This window comes from Lonchura striata, chromosome Z (assembly GCF_046129695.1).
Source record: "Lonchura striata isolate bLonStr1 chromosome Z, bLonStr1.mat, whole genome shotgun sequence".
NCBI lineage: Eukaryota > Metazoa > Chordata > Aves > Passeriformes > Estrildidae > Lonchura > Lonchura striata.
In genome coordinates this window covers 379063-404368 of record NC_134642.1, presented here as the reverse complement: position 1 = coordinate 404368, position 25306 = coordinate 379063, and the positions used below count along the sequence as shown (strand labels likewise).

The following is a 25306-nucleotide window of genomic DNA, read 5'->3' as shown; positions in this document are numbered from 1 at the left end:
CGTGTGAGATGCTGACAGGCATCTCCTGCGACATGGGAGCCACACAGGGACTGCTCCTGGCTGTACTGCAGCGCTGCAATTAAAACAACTAGCAGTTAATTACTGCTGGCTGCAAGCCAAGGGCACCGAGAGCTCTGTCCACCCTGCCCCAAAGTCTGCCTCAGACCGGCCCCAGGCCTTGCTGCTGGGGCTGGGCTCATGAAGGGACAGGGGCAGGGCACAGGGCCCCTCAGCAGAGGCACCCTCAGCCCCGGGCACAGACTGCACTAGGGGCTGACAGAGTTCAGGTCACCAAAGTCTCTTCAAGTTCTGAGAAGTGGATTTTACTTGCAGAGACGAAAAATTAATAAAGCTGCTTATCCTCATGTGCGGCTCAGGGGAGAGAGGACTAAGAGAGCTGGATGCCCTCCCTAGGGCATCCTTCGTACACTGGTGTGCCCGTCACACCTGCTTGCAGAGCCAGCAGATCTCCCGGGGGAAGGGGAGTCGCCCTGAGGGACTGGTAACTACAAGTTTTTTGTGTTAGCCTTCTGGTTACAGCATAACTGCTTAAATTCGGCCCACAACTGTTTTGCTGGGGAAAAAGCAATGTCATGAGGGGTACATTGCAGCCAGACCTTACTCTCCTAATCTGGAGGTAATTCCCAACCCCTCTCTGTTAGAGTGAATGGTTACAGGAAATGCCAGGACAATCCAGAGCTGATGTAATGAGTTGGATGATTGGGAAACTCAAATCAATTTCATTTATTGATGCCCAGCAGAAATCAGAAGAGATCATGGCTTCCAGGTTAAAGACCTTTGCTCAGCTTTCTGCTGCTCTCAGCTAATCTTTCTCTACCCAGCCATTGCAGTGACCAGCACAGGTAATCTTTAACCAGTGGCCATTGACTGACAAGGATCACAGAATTTCTCCTCTGGGATTTGAGCTGTCCCAGCACTTGTAGCCCTTACCTCTGTCCATGAGATCATGGTAAATGTGCCCTTTGAATGCTGCAGTACTCTGGGATAAGCTGATAAAAACCATCTTTGTCTACTCTGAGCCCAAGAATTCCCGTAGCAATGTCCTCTCAAAAATTAGCACAGTCACTGACATTAAGAAGGCAAAGGGACAGCTTCAGTTCCACTGTCGGATATGTGTAATTTTTCTCCATAAAAGATTCTGGCCTAAATCTTTGACCCAGATTTGTCTGGAAGTTTAAGCCAAGGGAGTCATGCCCACAGGTGGTGGGCCATGTTTGGATTTTCCACAGATGAAATAGCCAGTCCCATTTCCCTCAACATAGCCTACACATTGTATATAAGAAAAATGAGAGGAAAGAGCTTTTGTAGGGATCAAATTGTATCTTTTGTCTAGTGACATCTTAGTCACCAGGAACTCTGTATATAAAATGGAAGCACAGAATAATTTAGACTGGAAGGGACTTTTGGAGATCACAGGACTGAGTCCTTTGCTCCAAGCAGTGCCAGCCTCACAGTTCAGCTGCACTTCAAAGTTAGATGATTTTGCTTGGGGTCATAGGTACATACTTCCAAGGGAAGAATCTGTCCCTCTGGTCTATGTGCAACGCAGGTTGCATTATCTGCCCCTGTGTCACCTTTAGTAACATTTAAACAGACCAGTTCCTTTTATTTTTCCAGGAATTTCCCAATACTTCGGCATTTCATTTCAGAGAACTGGACCCCAACCAGTCTGCAGCAGTACTGGATGTTGCAATGCAGTTCCAGACTTTCCCCAGGCTCCCTGTAGAGTGACCAGTGCTTTACCTGCAGTTGCAGAGCCCCATTTTGAAGGAAACTGGCTTTTTTTTCCACCAGAAACACAACCCAGAAATACCAAGTGCTGTTTCTGCTGTGATTAAAAGTAGCACATTTTAGGTTTTTTTACTAGTTTTGGACAACATGTGGCATTTTGGTTTCGGGTTGGTTGTTTTCTTTTTAATATGAGGTCTTATGTCCTCTTCTTCTGATTAAGCATATTGTCAGATACCTTCTGTAGACTTCAAATGCACATCCGTACTTTCATAGTAGCATAAGGGGTTTGCACACAGGATGCTGATGCAATTGTACAGGTCATTTTTAGATACCTACTTTCCCCAAAACTTGTTCTACTACTAGGGCCACCTCTGAGCTAGTAGAAGTAGTATTTTTGTCATCTTTACACTGTGTGCATATACGAATAACTATTTACGTAACAGGAATGGGATTAGAAATCATAATTTTAGGAAACAGTAGATTATTCTTGCCATGACAGATTTGCAGTCCAAGACAGCATTAAGCAAAAAAGACGTGTCATCAACTAGTAACAAAGAGGGTGTAAGGAGAGGACAAGACACAGAATGTTTTCCAAATTTGATTTCGTGGTGGTTTTCTCCTACTGCATGGACATGTCCAGCTAAAATCAGTAAAATTACCCGATTCCTCACTTTTGTGAAGTGTTTATATTGAAAACTTTGCTTCCTAAACCCCCAAACTATTACTTCGTTCCAAAACATTCTAATGGAACAGAAGTCTGGTAATGGAAGTAAGTGATGAAACACCTGTTAGTTAACTAGCAAATGTTCTGATACCCAAAATGCGACTTTATTTTACGTTCATAGAAAATCTCAGGTTCAAATCCTATTTCAGCCTTCACAAAAAAAAAAAGTGAAGTTCATTAGGCCCTAAAGTGGAGGTTTATGCAATGGTCTTATTGTTGGATGAGGTCCTGGGAGGTGTGTACCATTCCTGGGTTTGCCAGTGTTGTTCAGACAGGCTCAACCAAAGCCAGGCTTTTCCCCCTGCCTCCTAGGTAAAAGTGCTGGAAAGTAAAATCTGAAAATTCCCAGGCAAAGTAGACAGTACATCAGAATTTAAGAAAGAAAAAAGATTGGCATGCTCCAGCAGTGAACATGAGATGAGCACTGTGACCTGAGGAACTGACGAAATCAGTCTCACTGGCAGAAGCAAGCAATTAATATGCAGCCAGAGTAAACACTCTTCATCTCAGGGTTCAGCAACACAAAGAGCTGAAACCCCCTTATCTTTTGCATTTTTCCCTCCCAGCATGTGCTCTCTGAAGGAACAGAGAAAACTGAGGTCTCAGAGCATTTTCCATTCTTTAGTCTGACTAAAGGTGACTCTGGCTCAGTGCAGCGAGGGTCATCTCCCTCCCCCAGATCAATATTTTAATGTGACTTATCAGAACAAGAATGAATTGTTTACTTTAAAACCTCAGGATCCCATAAAGGGAGAGGGAAAGGTGTCCACTGGAAGCAGAGGCTTGCAGCAGCTGCCCACTGCTGGGAACTCAGAAAAGAAACGAGGACTCCAAAGATTCGAGTACAGACAGTCAGCAAAATGTCCTGCGAGAGAATCCCAGTTCTGCCAAGCCCTAACAACACACCAGAGGATCCTTTGGCTGTTGTCTCTGATGGTAAGTGCCTCCCTGAGCAAAATTCCTGCGAGGGAAAGGAAATGCTAAAAGACAGTAACAAAAATAAAATAGTGCAGGTGGATTTTCAACACTAAGCACTTGAAATATCCACACGTGCCCAGGGCTCAATTGTGTAATTTAACAGGATTTAATGTCTTGGACCTAGGGATCTCTACCTGCACTTAGAAAGAGATGAGGCTTTTGTTAGGGTAGGGCAAACCACCCTGTTTATTGTTTTTAAGAAATGGGGTGGTGGGAAAACTGACGGACTTTCTGGGGGAACAGGAATGCTTCCAGGTCTGGCCATGTGGGAAGGACAGGTTCGGTGACCCACCTCAAGAAAACCTCTTGAAAATCCATTTGTTCTTCACAATGCTCTCTGAATTGGAACATCCCAATGATGTTCTTTACACAGATGTCCAGCAGAAGAGAAGCAAAAAGGGGATTTTTTTTCTCTGATGTTTATGCTTTGTTTTCTCCCTGTAACTTTCCCATTACTTTTGGGTTTCTTTTCCACGTGCAGTACTAAAAACTAGTGGCCATTTCTCTTTCTTGCATGATATTTTGTCTTTGAAATATTCCTGTTGATTTGCTGGAAGCTTCCACATAGCTGAGGGACTAAAAATTGCCTGTTTGCAGTGGCATCAGCTGCCTTGCTTTCTCCTTATGTGTTCTGCAGTGAAGTCAGGTCCTTTTGTCAGGATTTCTGGGCTTTCCTGCTCTGCACAGGATTGCCAGGCTTTTCCTCAGGGAGCTTCTTCAGTAGGAATTTGCAAGATCCTTCCTCTCTGCTGCAGAGAGAAAGCTGAGTAAAATGTATATGAGAAAAGGTAAGGGAAGACACCGACACCGAGGTGAGTTAGAAAGCCAGATACAGCACCTCTGTCCCTTTGGCATTCATTTCTCACTGTCACCAGCTCCAGCACAGGCACACTTACCAAAACCAGCCCTGTGGACCTCAGGGCTAGGAGCTGCATCCTTACTGACAGAATGTTCTGGCATTACTGTGTTTTTGCCATCATTAATTCCAAAGACTCAGTGCCATGGGATGCTCAGGGTGTGTTGCAGCTCGTCTCCTTCTTTCAGAGATGTCTCCTTCATAGCTGGGACTGCATAGGAGCCTGACCTGTGGATCTGCACATCTGCCTGCTTTGTGTGTGTGTTCAAATGCTCAGCTCTGTTCCACTGCAACACTACACACTCAAAACACAGACAGAACCAGTGGGACATGAAAATCCCTTGGATGTCAGCCATGCCCGAGCATTTCTAGGATTGTTTTTGTGGCAGGGATGGGAATGCCAGATTATTACTGTTGTAATAATCACACTGGAGAAATGAAACAGCCTGACACTGAAGCTCCATTTCTCTGCTGTTCTGTCCACCAGCAAAAGGCACTTCAGAACCCAGTTTCTACTGCCAGATTGTGGCACTGAATTATCACAAACCCTTCCCTGAGGTTTGATTAGATGTAAATCAAGAATTAAACCGATCCAGAGCCCCACTAAGTCTGCCCTGACCTATCAACACTGGTTGAACTATATTACAATTGGGAAGAAGATCCAGGTAAAATATAAAGTTAGATCACAGGGTGAGGAGACCCCTGTTACACTGTGAAGAGCAGGCTGGTGGTTCAGGTGTGTCAGTACAGGTGGGCAGCAGATCATCTGGGTGCAGGCACTTTGACATTTGATGCTGTAGAATTGAGTGGGTTGATCTGTGAGCTCTGTGCTCCCTTCACAAAAAGGGATTGCTGAGAAGGCTAAACCCAGGGAGGAGTTCTCAGAGGATGAGCCTTTTGAGGGCTTTAACTTTCTTAACGCTCTGTTGCTAAAGCAGAACCAGATCCAGAAGACTGTTGGAGAGTCTGGGTTTACTACACGTGGGGAGCAAATTCTCCCCAGTATGTAAAATGGGAATGCATTTCTGAGCTTAAAAATAAATGAGAGGGGAGCGTAAAAGCACTACAGCAAAACATCTCATTCTCATCTTTTGGCACAAAAAGACAACTGCATCCCCTCCCAAGAGGCTTCTAACTGGTCTAACAGGGGATTCTCTTTTGAGCCAGAAAGTTCAATTTTCAGTACTTAAAAAGAATAAAAGCTACTGCTGTCCACCCCAGCTTTGGTTTATAACCTCCCCCCTTCCATGTGTTCTTCCTTCTCTGTTTTCTCTGCCTCTCTGCAGCATTCAGATGTCATGATGGCATGTAACTGAATTTCCATGGGTTACAAATCCCCGTGCAGCATGCTTGTGTGCTCTTAATCCACTCCCTAGTCCACATAATCTTTTACGGGATGTTTTCTACTCACTGAGAGTGTGCAAAAATGTTATTTGGCTAGCAGTCTAAACACAGAGAGAAACTCTGAAACACCCAGCTTGTGCAGAGATGAGCACCACAGCTATGGACCCTAGAGCTTAATTCCCTGATGCACAAGTGCTGATGTGTCCCAGAAGAGCATCATGGAATAGCACAGGGGCAGTGGGACCAGGACTACAGCCCAACTTGACTGTCTTGTATGTGGGCTACTCAAAAATGCTGCTACAAACAAGTATATGAAAATCAAATGTAATCCGCAGCATTGTGATGCCTCAGGTCTGACATAGCTATAAAAGTCTGATGCAGATTCTGGGCTGACTCCAGCACTTAGAGGAAGACACAAGCCCTTGCAGAAATTACTCATCCCTTTTGTCAGGAATTTGCCTCCAGAATAGTACAGATTACTTTCTCAGGTACTGTCCATCTCCCTTGTCTGTAAGGGCACTCAAAGCCACTTAGCTTTTACATTCCCACAGCCAGCAGAGACACAATATTCACTCAAACCAATTCAGGATTCTGTATCCCGCCTCCTTGTGAGGACCCCAGTGTGCCACATACAAATATGCACAAACCTGCTCTCGTGTCTGTTTTGCAGGTCTTTGAAATCCCCTCTGCTGAAGTCCGCGGTGTGCCTCCATCACTCTTTCCACAGGCTAAGGACCTTCCTGCTCCTAGAGCTGTGGAGTGTGACAATGGTGTTTGTGTCCATCTATCAAACGCCATTATCACACTAAATAGTTCCTGGCAGACAAGGCATCGGGTCAGGAAGCTTTGGGACCTCTGGCAGTACATCTTCCCATGTGCTGAGGAATAAACAACTGTGGTACGTGCACAGCAGGATGACTCTAAAAGGAGGAGTCCTTTTAGAGGCAAAAGCACCAGAATATGAGAGAAATCCGTACTCTCACACATGCACTTCCAGATCCCCACTGTAAAGCACACCAGACATCTTAAGGAATCATCACTATACTATACTGTCATCATTAGGAATATGTATTTCCTTGGCATTAATAGGGCTGTGTTTACCTCTGAGAGGTCAGCTTGCAATTTTCATTGAACTGACCGGGACAATAAAACTGAAGGCAATTAGCCAATAGAGTGAAACTCCATCTCTGACTTTGGGATCAAACTACAACATACATTTGGAGTGTTAATTAGCTGAGATGCTCATGGCATTTTTAGAACAGAACACTTCCCAAAATTCTGATAAAAATCTATTGCCTCTGACTTGAAACACCATTTATCCAAGGCTTTTAGCTTTGTTTCCATCCCACCACACTCAAGCCCCTTGCCTTAGGTTCTAAACCTCCTGTTTTGGGAACAGTCACAATGTCCTCACAGAAATTCTTCTGAACACTATTGTAAAGAATAAGCATCATCTGTAGGAACTTCCAAAGGCCTAAAGAAAGCCAGGTACCAGCAGTGCACCGAGAAGCCTAAATCCCACTGAATAGTCCAAGATTTAGGCTCAAAGGATGTTATGCTTTGATTTGCGATGGAAGTGGTAACTTTAATGTTCATCGGTGTGTTCTAAACTCCACCTTTCCTGACTTCTAGTTCTAAGTAACCCAGCATGCATATGCATATACAATACTGTGCAAAACTTGTACTTGGCATCTTAAATATATTGATGTTTCCACAGCAGCTGAACCACAGGGCCATGGATGTGGACACTGAGATATTCTTCTCCAATACCAGTCCACAGAAGCCTGTAAGGAAATCTAGGAGATGGCTTAATTTGTTTTCAGAACCTTGCCCCAGTGTTAAATCTCAGGCACGAGGAGCACAGGATCATCTCTTTCCTTTGTTGCTGACATCAGCATCAGGATGACTCCAAAACAATGTCAAAAGGCAAAAGACTAAAGTTATCCCATCGGGTCACTGGTGCGTGTCACTGCTCCATGTGCTCAAGAGTAGTTTCACAAGGTGGGATAGTGAGACTCAGTGCTCTGAATAAAGGAAGTCTCTAGGTTCTCTTGCCTTCTTGGGCACCATTTTCTTTACTGTTGATGAGTTTGGCAGATTTTTGCTTTTAGTGGATGTTGTTTTCCTCTGTTTTTGATGAGTAGTTCGGAGAGATTTCAGCCCCAGCATCTCACAGTACTCATTACACTGGTGGAGGGCTCTGAACTGCTCAATGAAGGAAAAGGAGCAGTTGCCTTTAAACCCCTTGTATCTGTAGTAACAAAGGAAAAACAAAAAAAAAAAAGAAAGGGAATTCAAGATTTCAAGATTCATTTTCAGCACAGGGAGGCAGCAGAGTATGACTGCTGACTCATAAGCAACTTGAAAACATTAAGCAAGTCTCTTGTAGCCATGCTGGCTTGAGAAGCATCAACTGCCAGAGAAACTCAGACTGGGTCATTGGGAGGTGAGAGGAACCAGTTAACAAGGGTGACAGAAGAGGGAAAAGCATTAGAAGCAAAGCTCTGTGGGCTGGGTCCTGGCACTGTCTTTCATGGCATTAAGTTGCAAATAAAATAGCCTGCTGGCTACCTTTCTCAGTAACACACACATGAAATCCATGCTACAGCATTCTCTATGAATAGTTCTGTTGGCCACCATGAAGAGACAATGTTGTGTTGCACAAGGTGTTTCAGAACTAGAAGTTGTTTCCATCTAGACATGTACATAATTTCCATGCTATGCTGCTCTCCTCCCCTGGCTGCCTACAGGATCTCAAGGAGCCAAGCCCCTCGGGGAAGGATGGAAGGAATGTTCCTGAGGAAGGCAGTCTCATCCAGCCTCCACTGTACTTCCTACCATGAGAGGTACATGGCACGTGTATCCCTCTTCTCCTCAATGTGCCTCTGGATGCTGACAGTCTTCCTGGGCCTGCTTTTTAAGCTGCATCAGCTTATTTTAAAAGGTGCACCTGCTCTTCAAAGGAGCCTTTTTGGTTAAATTCTCAGGATGGAGAAGGGAAAAGAAAGGCCACGGTGCTCCTCTCCTATTTTAACCATAATCAGTGCATGTTCTACCCTGTTCTCTTCATTTGCTGGACATCCAGAGTCCTCAGAGGTGAACTGTGAGTTGTAACTACACAAAACCAACCAAACAAGATTTAGGTCTGAAATGAACAGAGGATGCTCATTCCCAGCATCCAGAGAACTTCCTTCTTCAGGCAGACTGCACAGTGCTAAAGAGAATACCGCTGCTCTGCTCTGAGAAGGTCAGGCTCCTGCTGATAGACAGACCCTACTCTGGAGACCCCACTCAGCTGGCTCTGAACAGCAGGTGAACTTTGAAGGGATTTCCCCCTCCTTTCCAAGTAAGCTGTGTGTTTGTTTAAACCAAGACTATATCCTGGAGTCCAGCAGGGTCATCAGCGGTTCTCTTGCTCCCTTGGAGAAATCAGAGAATTCAGACTTTACTGAGCTGCTCTCAAGAGCTCACAGATACGTGTTGTGTTGGTGGATGCACCAGACACACCCACAGAACATGAATGCCATGGGCAAACACACCTGCCCTCAGCAAGGGAATTTCTTCTATCCAGCACCAAACCAAACCAAATCTTCCTTAAACCTGAAGGGGAAACGTTGGGTTTGCCCTCAGGCTTAAACTCCTCAATGCCTCTTGTTACCGTGTGGAGTGAACTTGTCAGTGCCTTGGAACCAGGCAGAGTTTCAGATCCAGACTTGGCAACCAGCACTCCTGTTAATGACCATAACCGTGGGTTACTGTGCTCCCAATTCCCTCCTTTGTGTGCAGAATTCCTGGATAAATCCCTGGGCCCTCAAGCACACTGCGTGCACAGAGCCAAGCACTGTACTATGGTATTTTTGTTTCCATTCGCCACAGAAACTACAGAGTAGGTGATTTTGAGGCTCAGGAGTGGCACTGTGGCCACGCTAAAAACGCTTCCTTGGCGTCCCTGTTCCTAGCTCCACTTCGCCCCCTCCTGACAGAACTGCAGTGCAGCTCCGGCAGTATATTGACCAACCACTGCTTTGGGCTCCTCTGCTTTCCAGATCCCTGGCAAAATACACAGAGCAAGGACAAAAGATCCAAATTCTTTCCTCCACACATCGCGGACTCTGTTTTGGAGTACAGAAGAGATATGTTCTGTGTCCCCTCTGCCAGCATAGTTCAAGCTACACCAGTCCCACTCTGCATTTCTGGCTCAGTAGAACCGTGTGTTCTCCCTTCATGGGACCAGGTTAGCTCTCAAAAGCTCGGCTGAACACAGCCCAAAGCAGCAAGACCCAGCAACACACAGGAGCTCTGGGCACTGAGTTGATTTTCCCCAACCATGTTCATAGAATTAAAAAACCAACTGCAGACATTAATTCAGAGATCTTCTTCCCAGAAAAGGAGCATGAAAACAAAATACAGGACCAGGAAAAATCTGTCAATTTGCAGGAAAAACATTAGCTAAATAACGAACAAAATGATACACAACATTTTCAGGAGGTTATTCATTTAGGGAAATTATTTTCCTTTCTATATGCCTGAGGTGATCCTTACTACAGCTTGCATTGTGTGCTCACTTCTTCCTCCCCAACACAATGTGTGTTTTTATAGGAATCATTTCCCACAGTGGGCTAGACAACATTCACTGAAGCATTTTTATAAATCTGATTCCTGAGAACAGTGTTGCCTAATTAAAACATTTATTACTTGTTTGATTTGTAACAGGATGATGTACATTAATTTCAACTGCTTTTACTTTGGATCCACAGCTGCAAGAGTAAATCAGTCTAACTGAATGGATACCAGCCTGCAAGAGTCACATTTTTAATAATTTGGATGATATTGTGAGGTTTCTTCTTGTACTCCAGGCATACAGACACAGTCCAATTTAGAATAAAGTCTGAACACATGATCAGATCTTCTTTCTCCTGCCAGATTCTCAAAGGAGAATATGAAATTAAATCACTTATCCCCATCCCCTTTCCCTGTCCAGCAGCCACTGCCTACTCACATCCACAGCTCTGCTGGCCTGTGCTATAACTAGAAGCCTTAATTAACTTAAGAGAAGTGGACTAAAGTTAGAATATGACAGGCCTACATCTTTACACATACGCTTAAGTTTCCTCAAAAGAGATGAAACTTTTGCAACACCACTAGAAAACAGGCTGTAGAAATGCCCTGAATAATCTTTTGTTAAGGCTCAGAACTGCTGCTTGTGAGAGAGAAAGGGGAGAGATGCCATCAAATCCCTTCACAATTGTCCTTGTTTATCAAGGAAGTGGCCAATACACAACATGCCACTGAGAAGAGTCTTTATAAAAGCTTGTGTCACAAATACATATCCCAAAGTTCTGGCACTTTTGCTGGCTGCAGGAGGGATTCCAGGTTGCCTTTTACTGCACACTGCAGCCAGTGCTGGCCCTGTGTGTTCAGCCCTACCTTCCTCCAGCCGATGGACCGCCAGGAGCCTTACCTGCTGTCACCAGAACCCTTCATGTCACTTGTGAAATGCCCTTTTGACAAGCCCATTTCAAGGGAGGCATGCAGCTAAAACAAAGCTTACCTACAGGATAGCCCCATTCTTTCATAACAAAATAAAACTGTTTCGTCTACAGGTGGGTTTCCATAAATATGAACACAAAGAAGTTAAAACACTTAAGTAAGGACTGCTTTCTTCTAAAGTTAAAGCAAGAATGAATTTCCAGTGCACCCTCCCCCCTCCGCATTTAACTGTGAAGAGACAGATGAGTAAAGCACACCCGTGCTGCTGAGAAATCGTGTTCACTCACCCTTTGGCCAGAGTTGCTATGCCAACATCCGTTAACTTCATCCCTACACCTGCAAAGCAGCAAGGAAAACAGACCTTAGCTTACACTGGAATTTCGGGGACAATATTCACATATGGAGGCATTAAATATTATTTATTGAGTCACCTTTTTCACTTTAATTATTTGTCACATTTTTTTCAAAGCATTTTAAAGCACCCCAGTTAAGAGAAGGATGTTCTCTGTGTCACCAGCAGTTTCTAGAAGTCAGGCTCATGCCACTATTTTAAAGCTGTCGGGGTGATCAACAGCACAGCTTGTTTCCTGTGCTAGGATTTTGTTCTTTCTCCTCCCTTTAAATTACTTCAGGGATCTTGTTTAAATGCCTTTTTGCTATTTTTCCTGCCTTCACATGTAAAAGAATATAGGATATTTCCTAAGATTCCAGGTTTTCTTCTGTCTTCCCATTCCAAATATACTGCAGGACTGAAGAGAGTCACACCCACAGGAGCTGAAGCAGCACTTAGCAAACACGAGGGTGTTTCTTTGCTATTCTTCCTTTTGAAGGAATACATTTCTTCAAAACTAGCCAGGACCCAAATGTGGAGCATTCCACTGGTGAGTGGTTGTTGGTGAGCATTCAAATACAAGCAAAAGCAGAGGACTATGGTGTTATTAACACCTGAAGTCTTTCACTCAGCAGCTATTTCATTAATCACTGGGTGGTGAGACAAAAAGGCAGATTTGGCTCATACAGAGTGTCCTGATTCACTAAGGTACATGTAAAAGAACAACTCCTCCATTAAGAGTGTAAGATTTAGTTTTCTTTTCCAAACTGCCCTCTTACAAGAACATAAGCTAGATAAAAATTGCCACTACTCAGACAACTCACCTTGCAGGTCAGTGACAAGCAAGTTCCCATTGGTCTTCTCATACACCCAGTGCTGAAAGGTGCAACACTTCTGGCCAGCCTCTGAGTCTCTTCTCAGGAAATTCACTTCCTTGCCATCCTTGACAGAGTATTTCACAAACTCCCCAACCAGCTCCTCCTCCACTGTGGCATAGGGGATGTTATTAGCAGGGCGATGAATAAGAAAAATCGGAATGATTCTGAAATCAAGAGATAGAAACTAATAAAATCCTGAGATCCTTTCAGTAAGAGGGCAAGAAACAGACAGAAGTGGCCAGTGATCTCAGAGAGTGAATGAATAGCAACCAACTCTAAACCAAGCTGGAAGAGGTGTAACTCTGTTCCCAGGTTTCCTCTTTCCTCTTTAGTCCCAGCAATCAGTGGGTTGCCATGGCACAGGACATTATACGTAAGCATATATGTGTATAAAATATATATTTATACTCACTCTGGTACTTCTCCGAAGCCTTCCAAGGGTTCAGCTTCAGCTGCATATAACTTTGCATACTCTCTTGCAGTATTTTGGACATAGCATTCCTGCATTACAACAGATATGCCTATGAGAATATTGCTCAAAACATTCAACAGATCATGTTTGAACATGAGGACAGCTTTGGCCAACAGGTCTGGATTACAAAGGCCAGGGGCAGCTCACCTGCAGTGCCAGAGTGTAGTTTTTCTGCAGCAGCTCGTCCCTGCTCTTGGTGCCATAGGTGAGGGCGCTGTGCACCTTCAGCACACAGGCGTGGCCAGGGGCGAAGGCAGGTGCCAGGCCCTGCAGCACGCGGCTGCGGAAGGCTCTGCGGTGCATCCCCTCGCCAAAGTGCAGCTCCTCTGTCATTATTGCTCCATGCAGTGTCCCACCAAAGTAGCTGGAGCTGAGGGGATCTTCCCTGAACATCAGCTGCATGAATTCGATTTCTTCCACACCTAAAACATAACAGGAATCTCTGCAGGCACAGGGAGGGGTGGGCATGGGACAGCAGATACATCTCTCCAGAGAGAAGGAAAAAAATGCTCAGTGGAAGCACAAATTGTATTATTAAGGACTGGGACCCCAAGCAGCTCCTAAGAGGCAGCTGCTTGCCTGTATGATCTAAAGCCAGCATGGAGAAAGGTGGCAGTTCAGGATCAAAAGGAGAGAAAACAGAGTGTAGCGAACAAGTCTGTTACAGATGAAATCAATGAAGACTCTGGATTTCACCCCTTTAAATGATCATTGGAATCCAAATGCAAAAAAAATCATAAGGGGGGAAAAAAGTTAAGCACTGAGAGAAACTAAAAAATTCTAACTGCACTTCAAGTGTCTCTAATAATAACATTTCAAAGACCATTAGTAAAGAAGATAAATAGGAGAATAGAACTACAACATAAGGAAGACCTTCCAGCTGTCCCTTGCAGTTACCTCTGGTTTAGCCTCTGTACAGTACCTCTTTTCAAAGCAGAGAGGAAGCACTGCACTGATAAGGCCAGAATTAGAACATTCTTTAATTCCACCTAAAATTCTCTGATTAAAAGTTATACGCTGCTGCTACTTTAAAAGTCCTGTCTTTATTTTGCACAAGGAAATAAATGCTTAATTTTAATTCTTCAAGGAAAAGAAACGAAAGTGACCATGCCAACTGAAGGCCTGGATCTCTGCAGGCTGTTCAGGAATGACAACCCCACTGGCAAGGCACTATCTTTAGCTGCAGCACAGGCCACATGCCAGGTGTCACTGAACACCAGTTAACACACAGGGAAAGCATTCCAAAGCTCCATGCCTGCCTTTCTCCCGGAGTACAGTTACACAGCAGGTGACCTGCAAGAACCATGTGTTTGTGCCAAAGAGCTGCCCGTCTGTGTGTCTCTGTATGATGCTATGCAATGCTACTTCACTTTGTATTTACCTTCATAACTCTGAAAACTTGAGAGACGTTCCAATACTAGGAGGAAACAAAAAAAAAAAAAAAAAAAAGAATTCTGTAGTAAAAAACAATGATTGGAAACTGTCATTGTTATTATTATTAATCAAAACTCTAAACTGAGGCTTACCTGCAGCAGTCAGATGAAACTCAGCAGTCACCTTTCCATACATGTTATTCAAGCAGCAATAATACATTCCCTGGTCTTGGTAACTGGCTTCAGCTATTTCCAGAGAGACGGGAGTGTCATCCTGGGCACTGGAACAGAGAATTTTGTGCTATCACATGTTTTACTTGTTATCACTGGAAAAACTGATAAATTTGATCTCTCTGCACTGTTTATTTGTTAAAACACAGCACAATTATTTAGCAGAGAATGGCATGTATTAATACTACAACTGATATTGCAATACAACAGTCAAAATCAGAAGAGTTAAAACAAGAATAATCAGAATAGAAAGTTTAACTAATTCATGCAACTTTTTCTCCCCACTTAAAAGAACATCTAAGAAGAATCCTTCCTACAAATTTTTTCATCTTCTCAAAAGTGTGAATTTTGATGGAAATGTATTATTTTTTTTTCTTTTGGGTAATGTTAATTTTGTATTTGTGAAACATTCTAAACAGTTTTTTAGATCACAGTGTCATTGCTGCTACAAGGAAAATAACTAATTTCATTAAAATGGAAAAGGTAGATGCTGTTAATGCCCTTAAGAAGCTTTTATTTCCACCCTTCTCTAGGTTAAATGAGGTTCAAACTTCTTTGATATTTTTTTGAAATCTGGATGCCACTGGCTGTGAACAAGCCAAGAGGTGATGTAACACAAACTGCGACCAATATCAATGCATTGTGAGAAGATCTGCCTCCTATGAATAGCAAAGTTACCCTGAAACTCCCGGTCCTTCAGAAACATTCCCTTACCTTCTCTGCAGCCGAGCCAGTACCTTGGAATCTTTAGTCCATGTAATGGTGGAGTCACCATAAACGTCACCAAACTGACAGCACAGCTTAATACTTCCAGAGCAGTCAGGGAATAACTCTGCTTGGATCTTCTTCAGCAGCCTGGGGGCTTGAAATGGAAAAACCACAGCTTAAGATTTGGAGACAATTACATTGTTTTGGCATTTTAACATTTCGTGTTAAGAACATGAACGTTGAAATCCCTGATAAGTAATTATGACTTCTTGTGCTTCAATACTAAAAGCTAGTACAATTTTTTATCTGATCGCAGCCTGGGAAAAAGTCCCAAAAGGTTCTGCCAGCGTGGATCTCTGCTGGGACTTTTCACTGCCTCACAGAACACTCCATCTTTGCATATGGGCAAGGTGTGCGCAGGGGGCTGGAGGGGACTTGGAAAGAAAGGGAATCGACATATACTTGGAGAAAGGTTTTGGGATCACAACACAGCCCCACCCCAAGTGACACATTTCTGCTCCATGTAAAAGATATAAAACGCAAGATGTTTTGTGTCCAACTGTGTTAATTCTGAGCTGTTGCACTCTGAATGAGGTAGCACGGCATGTGTTCCTCAGGGATCCCATGCCTGCAGATTACTGTGTACTAGGGTTACTCCCATAACACACGACTTAAAGGGTCAGGCACACTGCCACGGTTTTCCCCATTCCCAGTTCCAGGCCCCATCCAGTCCAGGTCTCCCCACTGGCAGTCCCTGAATCCTGGGCCATGTGAACCTCGCTGTATCAGGGCTTAAGTGACACAGACAAGACCTGACAGCTCTAGAAATAGAAGTAATGGCTCCAGGTTCCTGCCCTGGCCAGTCTTCTCTCCTGCAGCTGAAATAATGCAAAAGAACACTGCGTATATTCCACAGCAACCAAACCAGCCTTCCCATAATGCCAGGGAAAGGGGCACAACCCTGCTCTAGTCAAGACTGAGGCAGAGCAGAAACAGGTGAAGAAAATTCAGTGTTATCTGATGCAGCCTGAATGTTTAAAACATTTTGCAAGTGTAGCCTCAAGTAATGGCAACAGGTCATGCATTGCACAGTCACTGCAGTTTGCTTGCTTTGCTTTGAAGGAATGTGTCTCTCCTCCCACACACCTGGTTCCCTGGCAAAGGACGCATCTTTGAACAGAGAAAAGTCTGGGGTTTTTTTAACTGCAATTAGAAAAAGCAGAAGTCTCACGAGACCCCACAGTAATTAGAGTGTGTGAAAAGCTGCACAAATGTGTAGCTTACCTTTAGTCACTGTTCAGTCTTGCTCTGACCTATTAAATCATTTTATGATGTGAACGTGAAATGTCACGTCAAAAGGTAAAAATAAGACCTTGGTCCTTACAAACTACCCATAGAAACAACAAATCCCTCATCTGCCCAGTGGTCACAATCCTGCTACAGTGTTAGCAACCCTCTAGAGACTCTGACAGCAACCTGGATCTCCTTTCAATTGTTTGTTTCCTACATCAGTTTAATATTGCTCTTTCATTAATGTCATTTTTGCAGCAGGGCAAAGCAATGCAGAACCAGTCAGAAGTCACCACACAGGACCTCAAAACATTGTTTATCAGCAGGAACATAACTGGGAACACAGCCCTGTGGGAACAGAATAAGTAGTGGGCTTGCAGCTGTTAGGTGGTGTGTAGTTATGCAGTACCATTATGCTGTTTATCCGTGAAGAGTTACTCCAAGAAGCCAGTGAGGCAGTGATTATTTCAAATAGGTTACAAAGCTCATGAATTGAATATACTTGCCAGCTGGGAAAAGGGTTCATCTCTGTGGCATGGGCATAGCACTCATTACTAAATCTGGAAATAAAGCTCCATGAGGGCAAGACACCCTTTAGCTGACTGAGTCAGTCTGAAAGAGGCTTGCAGTGCCTTTCAATAATCTTAATTTTGTACTGTAGCCAGAATGATGGGAAAAGACAAAAAAGAAAATTCATTTTCTCTTACCTTTGCTATCCTTTTTCAAAATGAGTTTCCTTTGCTCTTTTCTTTCCTCTTTATGAATCACACCTCCCTCGCTCTTCCCAGACTTTTTAACGCAGTTGGGATCCTTGCTGACACTTCCTCTCTCCTCCAGCCTGGGTTTTTTGGACAGAGTTGCTGATGGTAATTTCTTCTTAGCTCCAGCAGCTACATGCCCGCTCTTTGTTGTGTCCTCTTTACATTTGATGGGCTCAGGCTCTGCAGCAGCCACTGATATCTGGCAGGATTTTGACCCTTCCTGATTTCTTTGACTTTCTGTGTTGACTGGGAATGGATCAAGTGTGGTCCATGCCAAAGGGAATGACAGAGCTCTTCTGTGGGGTGGTTGCTCTTGAAAACACTGGTTGTTCCCTGAATCAACTGGTGGCAAATTAACTAAACCACTTGCTACACTCTCTGCTGTCCTGACTTCCTCCTTTTTATCATACTCAGTGGACTTAATTGAATTCTCAGCCTCAGCTATCTTGCTGGAAGGCATCAAGTTAGGACAAGACTGCTCTGTGCTAATATTCATAATCTGTTTCAGAGCCTGGGACCCAGTCAAAGTGTGCAAAGGAGCCTTTGCTTCAGCTTCATCTGGGTTATAGTCAATAGCTCTTGGAATCTCATGTTCATTTTCACACAAGTCTGCTTCCCCTTTGGTTTCTCCAGAGACCCTCTGGAACAGACCCTTCCATGACTTGCAGGAGATTTCCCATGTAGTTAAATTTCCGTTTACTTTAACTCCAGTTTGTATGGATCCAGTTTTTCCCTCATTTCTTGTGGCAGAACACGCCACTGCAGATTCACTGGGAAGGCTCTCTGAGTGGCTTACAGTTGTGAGGAAGGGCAGGATTTTGTTTCCAAGCAGCTGTTGGGAATGTAGCCAATCCCAGGAACCTCCATCATCCCCACTGGCTGTGCTGTGGTGCTCACTTTGAGCCTCCCTGGGGAGCAGGGCACTGGCTGATGTTACACTTCCAGCTGCATAGGTGGGATTTTTTGAAGAATCTATTTTTAACCCTTCATCAGACCTGAAGGTGCTGTCAACAAAAAATGAATGCTGTTCTGCTGTATTACAAGGGGAAGCTGCAGTCTGACTCTCTGAAACCTGACTAACTCCTGAGTCACAGGAAGCTTCATCCCTGTGTTCCTCAGGTATGCAAAGCTCTCTCTGTTCTTCTCCTGGTTTACATGGTTCACAGCTGGACACTTCAAGATAAAAATCTCTTAAAAATGGCTCCCCAGAAGGGGGAGGAACTACCCCTTCTTGTTTCACTATTTCAGTCAGTTGGTCTTTGTTTTGGGGTAGATTCTTATGTGTTACGGTTTCATTCATCTGAATTAAACTACGCAATTGCATTACATTACTGTATATCTGTGTATCAGAAACATTTTGAAAATCCTGACAGCCATTATGTTTTGAAAGATGGTAGCTGTCAGAATTGGTTAAATTTGGTGCACTCAAGCCTGAGTGATTTCCTTTTTCTTGTAAATTCACTACACAACTTTTATGTATGGTGTTAACAGAAGACTGTTCTGCATGTGTAAACTGACTGGTATTTTCACTGGGGAAAATGTCTCCCTCTTCAGGGAAATAAGCCAGTTCTCCTCTCACTGGATAGCAGTCCATAAAATGACAGCCTTCTCCAGGTACAGACTCATTTGTCATGGCTATGTTGTATTCAGTGTGAAATAATTGTCTAGCTGTCTCCTGTGACATACCTGATATGTCAGATTTGGGACATGCTGAATTACCACTCTGAGTATTTTGTAACCTTTGAGAAGAATCTGCTTCACATGTTTGGGCAGCATTATTAACAGCAAGCTTCCCTTCCCAAGTCACAGTGGATCCATTCCTGTCTGTGGCCATTGGATTTGGCTCCATGCACTCCTGGGTACTTAGGAGGACACTGCTTGCTGAAACACAAACGGATGGTGTTTCCCTCTCATTCCCAGTGCCAGAATTTAGACAGACGCCATCTGTTCCTACCACTTGTGCAACACAAATGTTTCCTATGGATGCACTCTCACATGCTGCAGCTCTCTGCAGGAGGATATCAGAAACATTGCAGTCAGCTTTCTCAGTTCTGGGGTTACAAGCTGGTTCTGTGATGGGCTCCTGTTCTTCTATCAAATCCACTGGCAAAGGATGATCAGAACAGGTCTCCTGCACAAAATTCAGTTCTGTGACTTGGATATCTGTCAGCCTCGTACCTAAACTTGGGATGCCTCTGTTTTCAAATGGAATTCGATAGTCTGAGTCATCTTCATGAAGAAGTTTCCACAGCTTGTCATGCACTGCAGATACATCAGCATCTCCTTTGCACTCAGGTTCTCCAGATTCCAGGACTGACTTGGGAATAGCTTCAGACGCAGCCTCATTGGCTGATCGGCTGCAGAGAATATCTGGGTTACTGCTACCACGTATGTCGAGCCCAGACCTCTGCTCTCCCTCCCCTGGCTCATCACACAGCTTTGCAGAAGAGAAAACAGAACACAAGCATTCCTGTTTATCGGGAAGAGAGTCCATATCCCATAGAGGAGAAGGGGAAATGTTAATCTTTGACTTTTTGCCATTCCTAATAATTTCTTGTCTGGAGAAGACCTGTTGGTGACAACCTTCTCTCTTTTCACAAGGAAAACAGTGAAGAGAAGAGGCCTGTAAATCTGCATTCTTTACTTGCAGCGTGTTTTCAGCAGAGAGCTGGCTGGCTCCTGCACTCTCACAAGCCCTGAAGATGCCTTCCTTTTCTGTTCTGGGCTCCATACAGAGGTTCTCACAATTCTGGGTAACGCTTTTAAGATTAGCACCTTGACTCTTCAAAGAAGGAAAATAGAGCAATGTAATTAAAAATTAGAACTACGGCTTGACACAGGCCTGAAGGCTTGCAAATTTTTTAAACTTTTCTCTTTTTTTTAAAGTATTTGTCAATAGTCAAGTTTGTGACTTGTAAATATCAACATAATGGATTGAAATTAACCTCCTGGGTCTGAGTCTGAAAGTGTTGCTCCTTAGAGAAGGATTTGTAATGAAGCTAATCAATTTTACCTCATAGTTTCTCGCTGTTTTTTAAGCAGAAGTAGTTTTGCAAGGTAATTCTCCTTTGCAAGTAAATTCCCATGTTACATTTATATCCCTCTGTTTGCACAAATGGAGTGTAACAAACAGTTCCTAGAATACAGACTAAAAGTACATCACTGCCTTTGGGTCTCAGCTCCTTCAAAATCCACTACATTTGGGACTGCTTTTACTTCACATTGTTCTCCAGCAATCCACCTTAGTGGATCTTGCCACTTCCCTGTTTCATGCAATGCCACTCAAACTCCTCTTTCCTAAAATGACACTCTCTTTTAAATTGCACACCTGTAATGGAGTAGTTGAAATACCTCAATATCTGTAGTTACTTCAACTGCTTTAGACAGGTGAAACAAAAGACCCGAGCTGTGCTTTGTCCTGCAGACTGACAGGCACATCCTGCCAGCATCCTGCTATTCCTGCTCAAAAGGCATAAAAAGAGGAAGAACTATAATATTTTAAAGGACAGAAAGTGAGTTCTCTGCCAACAACATAGAGCAACAGGCTGACCAGGCACAGTTGTCAGGAGCCTATACTCCAAAGCAGTACAGATTTTCCAAGGGATTTTTTCTTGGTGTGTCTCCCAGGAAAGACTGGAGCCAACTTAAGACATGGGCAACAAAATGGGATGTTAACTGGCATTCCTAGGGTAGATCCTACTGGACGAGCAGAGCTGGCATCATGTGCTGCAATTACTGCAAGCAGGACTTCCCTGCTTGCTCTGACACAGAGCTACAGACCCTCTGGCAAGGCTGAGGCCTGGACTGTACCCTTGCAAGACCAAGCTCTCATCTCAGCCAGATGCCCAATTACCTGGAACTTCTGTGCCAGTTCTGCTTCTCTCCTTTTTGGATAACGCATTTCAAAATTTTCTAAAAGTGACAGAAATTTGCATTGGGAAGGTCAAACCAAGGATCTCTCAGATTTTATGTGAACAGGCTGTTCTGATATGAAAAAAAAAAAAAAAAAAAAAAAAAACCAACAGAATAATGGCTCTTTAACCCAGGAGTGACAGCAGCACCTTGTGTCAAGAGTGCTGAACATTGACCACTGACAGCGACCCAAGGGTGCTGACCACTGAACTCTGACATGGACACGGTTCTGGCTGAACACTGAACACTGACAGGGACAGAGTGCTGAACACTGACAGACAGGGTGCTGGCTGACTGCTAACAGAGACCAGTTCCCCAGTGACACCCAGCAAAGCCTCCCGGCTCTCTGTGCACTATGTCACATCACACAGCTGGCACCGTTGGCGTCTTGGACCTATTATTAAAGAAGCTGCTCTGAAGCACCAGGTAAATAAAGAATTTCACTTGGGGCTAGGCCGTGAGGTCATGAAAGGAGTGAGGGGCCTCCCACCTTAATTATCTAAAGGAAGGAGAAGTCACTCAGCACAGCAGGCGCTGCACAAGACACACTGCAAAGGTTGCTCCAGTTCGAGCACTCGGTGCCAAGGGGAAGTGTAAATCCTTGGGTCATTAGTGCTCTGATCCCGCGGCTGCTCTGTACCCCTCAGCAGACCTGATTCCCACAAGGACAGGGAAAATACTACACCCTACCAAAGCAGTCAGCTGTGGGGTTTGCTGCGAGCCCCTCCCCTTGCTCCCGTAGAGCTGTCTCAAACTGGGCTCCACCAAACGCCCCAGGGTACTTTCACAGAAACTCGTTTGCAGCAATAGATTCGTTCTTACCTCTCTTAGATTACACAGACAGATTTCTGAGGAGTTTCTGGTTTACTAGATGGGTGCTGTGAGAAACTGTCCACATTTTTCTAGTGCTTCAAAAAGAGGAGCAGTATTCAGGTGGGATGCTTTTGCTTGGCTCATTTCAAGACCACATAATTTTAAAACTACACCTGAATTTCATTGCCATACACACGTGTTTAAAAATGGGGGGTTGGTGTGCGCCCAGCTCTCGTCCTTTTGTGTACACCAACACTCATTTTTTATCCAGTGAAAAGTTTTGGCCATGGAAATGCAGACATACTGACTACACACAGCAAAAGTCTAATTGGCTGTTCTGAAATTTATGCCAGGCACCTGACAGCTGCTCTTGGCTAAGAGACTTCTGGGATTTAAATTATTGCACTGGACTTGGGGAAAAAAAAAGCAAACTAGGCCTTTGGCAAACCATGGCCATACACCATGTCAGGAAGCTCTGAGGAAGTTAATTCCAGTGAGGCGTATTCCCCATCATAAGGACATCATGTGCTCCTCAGATTGGATTGGAATTTTATTCCAATACCATAAAACCAGAGAAACCTATGAGCATTTTTCAGGAAGAAGAATTCAGTGATTTTTGACTGCTGAAGACACCCCAGTGGTAAGATTAAAGTCACTCTACTGTGACACTACACACAGAACTTGGAGATATTTTTGCCCAAATGATCAGATGAAGAAAAGCATGTGCAACTGGAAAAATCTTTTTGTGACAAATAGGTTTTTTTTCTGTGCAATTAGCTACACACCTTCAAACCAGAAAAATTTGGGACATATAATTATTTAATAGTATTTATATATCTTGAGTCTTTACAAAGTGAAATAAAAATATTGATTCAATTTTCCCACTTAGGAAAACTGGTAAAGCATCATACCGGTCTCTACAACTGTAGTGATTTCTCCAGCTCATTTTCTACCAACAGCATAAAATATGCAAGTACGTGGAGAGTACCACAGATGTTTGAACATTTAATTGCTTTGTGTGTTAACTGTAATATCCAACCCTTTCATTGTTTTGTTTTTAAAAATCACAGCACTCCATTCACCTCTGTAACACGAGCTCTGCATTGAATTCCCTTCATCATTACAAAACCAGAGCAAACCCCTGCTGATTTGGTTTAGGTTTCCGGCACCATAAATGGAGGATGGTTTTTTTTGTTGCATATAGATTGAAAAGAAAGTAAACCAAAACAGTCTCTGCTCAAATACCAACAGGTATGTGAGAAATTTTCTGGGTTGAAAGAAGCATTACTTCGCTAAGATCTGTGCAATAGCCTCCATATCAGATTTCCCTATCCAGCTGTCCAGAGGCCCATTAGTGCCTCTCACCATTATCAGGCTCACTCTATAATTAGAACAGCTTAGGCTTTACTTGGGCCTTTTCTAAACCCAGATTTTGCTCCCAGCCGTAGCTGTCATTCAGAAGTACATGAATAGTATCTTTCAAAGTAATTTTGATTATACACTATTTTGTGACAAGCAGGAATAAATTGCATTGAGTTCAGCAGAGCAACTCTTTGTGTTAAATGATAAACATGTCACTTACCCCAAACGAGATGTTCTCATCTGGCATCTGGTTTTGCTCAGACAGCCCCCGAGTCCTTTCCCTTTCCCAGTGACTGTCTTTATCTGCCTCTTCTGTTGGACACAGCCCAGCCAGCATTTGCACGCTTTCTGCCTCCTCGGGAATCTGTGCTGAACAGACACCTTCCTGACTGGAAGACGGAGCTCTGGATTCCCTACCTGCTGCTGCAGCCTGGAAAGACTGTCCTAGAGTACTTACATATCTGCAAAGCTCTATAGGGTTTAACAGCTTGAAAAGGTTTCTCCTCAGACTTTCTGTTAAGGTACAGACAGTGTGCTGTGCATTTCCCTCTGGCACATTCCTTCTCCCCTCCTCCAGCAGCAGTGAGCTTTCCCCCAGCACGTCCCCGTCGTGGCTGGTTTCTGTCATTGTCCCCGAACCCTGGTCATAGGTGCAAGCAGTACCTATGCCATTGGCAGAGGAATCTGCCTGGGCAGGGACAGTGTCCGTGGGCTTTGGTTCGTCCCTTGAGGAACTTGCAGCCAGATGGCCACTTCCATTAGTCTCTTCTTCACTTCTGGGATGTTCATTTCCAGTGGCTGCAGAAGCAACAGGCACTTGATTCTCCTCTTTGTCTTTCAAAATGGTACTTTTATCTCGGTGGTGTCCAACAGTGAGAGTCATCTCTGTCTGCGGAGCTGACTGGCTGTACATAGAGGGGTCTCTCCTTACGTTTACTCCTTTGATTTTTGACTGATGCTCACAGAAGCCAATGGGGGTATCCATAGGCGTAGTGTTATCTGACACTTGGAACACACAAGGCATTTCACTGAGGAAGTAAGCACACCCATCACAATCCTTACTCAGTTTTAGATCATCTTCATCATCACTTTCTAATAAAAATTGCAATTTCTTTTTCCAGATTTCATCTTCATGCACTGTCAGCACATCTGAACATTCAAAGTACTCCAGGTCATCATCAGAAAAGTCATCATTTACACTTGTTACTTTCTCTGTATAAATCTCCAGAATGGTGGCAGAATTTTCAGAGTCATCTTTTTCAAAATCTGTGAGATTACCTATGGAAGTGTCTGCCTGCTCATCCAGCAGGGAATTCCTGGTTAGAGGTCTACCCAGCCCAGTCCTTTTACATGCCTGGACATCTGCCAGAGACTGAGGCGATCCAAAGTCTCCAGTGTTAAGGTAACAGTTGACTGTGTGACAAGTGGTTACATCTGTGGGGTGAGAAGGCACCTGTCTGCTGCAGTATCCCTCCACTCTTCCAGCAGCGACATCAACCACACCGTTAAAATTAAGCAGGTCATCACCATCCTCTGACAAATCCCTTAGGCAGGAAACAGTTGCCTGGGATTTAACTACATTTTTAACATCCATGTTGTCTTCTGTGTTAGGCAAGTGTCTTGAGGGATTTCTCAGGTGGAGACAAAACTCCTGCTTTGCTGAGCTTCTCAAGCAGTAAATGAATTATTTTTGAAGAGTCAGAACTGGATGAAATCAACACAGTCTCACCCTCACAGGGGAAACTCTCACATTGTGCAAAATGTTTCCCATTTTGCTCATTCTACCCTGAAGTCTGTCACGAGTTCATTTAGGACAACAACAAATTCTAGGCAAGTTTTGTTCTTTCTATGTGGTTCTGGATCAAGAAAAGTCATTCTAGCTCTCAATGAAGTGCAGCTCTTGTTCTGTGCACCTGCAAGTAAAAGAAATGCAAAGTTTAAAATCACTTCTGAAATGGTTATAGGTATTTTCTAAAAGGTGGTCAGTTGACATATATTTGCAAGCACTTTCAAAACAAGAAATCATTATTT

The 25306-nt window shown here is 43.8% G+C and overlaps 1 protein-coding gene across 3 annotated transcripts in view; it reads right to left on the bottom strand.

Annotated features, from left to right (window-relative positions):
- Window positions 1–6706: 6706 nt before the first annotated feature.
- The window catches only part of ALPK2 (alpha kinase 2), a 26394-nt gene continuing 7794 nt past the window's right edge, over window positions 6707–25306 (bottom strand). For all 3 annotated transcript variants that reach the window (XM_021545345.3, XM_077790061.1, XM_021545346.2), the window contains 10 exons: window positions 23496–25188; window positions 17135–19970; window positions 15144–15291; window positions 14352–14479; window positions 14207–14242; window positions 12973–13247; window positions 12766–12854; window positions 12300–12517; window positions 11432–11480; window positions 6707–7905 (listed from right to left, as the gene is read on the bottom strand). In XM_021545345.3, coding sequence (XP_021401020.2) covers window positions 7671–7905; window positions 11432–11480; window positions 12300–12517; window positions 12766–12854; window positions 12973–13247; window positions 14207–14242; window positions 14352–14479; window positions 15144–15291; window positions 17135–19970; window positions 23496–24869 — 5388 coding nt within the window. In that variant the 5' untranslated portion in view covers window positions 24870–25188 and the 3' untranslated portion in view covers window positions 6707–7670. The remainder of the gene's footprint in view (window positions 7906–11431; window positions 11481–12299; window positions 12518–12765; window positions 12855–12972; window positions 13248–14206; window positions 14243–14351; window positions 14480–15143; window positions 15292–17134; window positions 19971–23495; window positions 25189–25306) is intronic.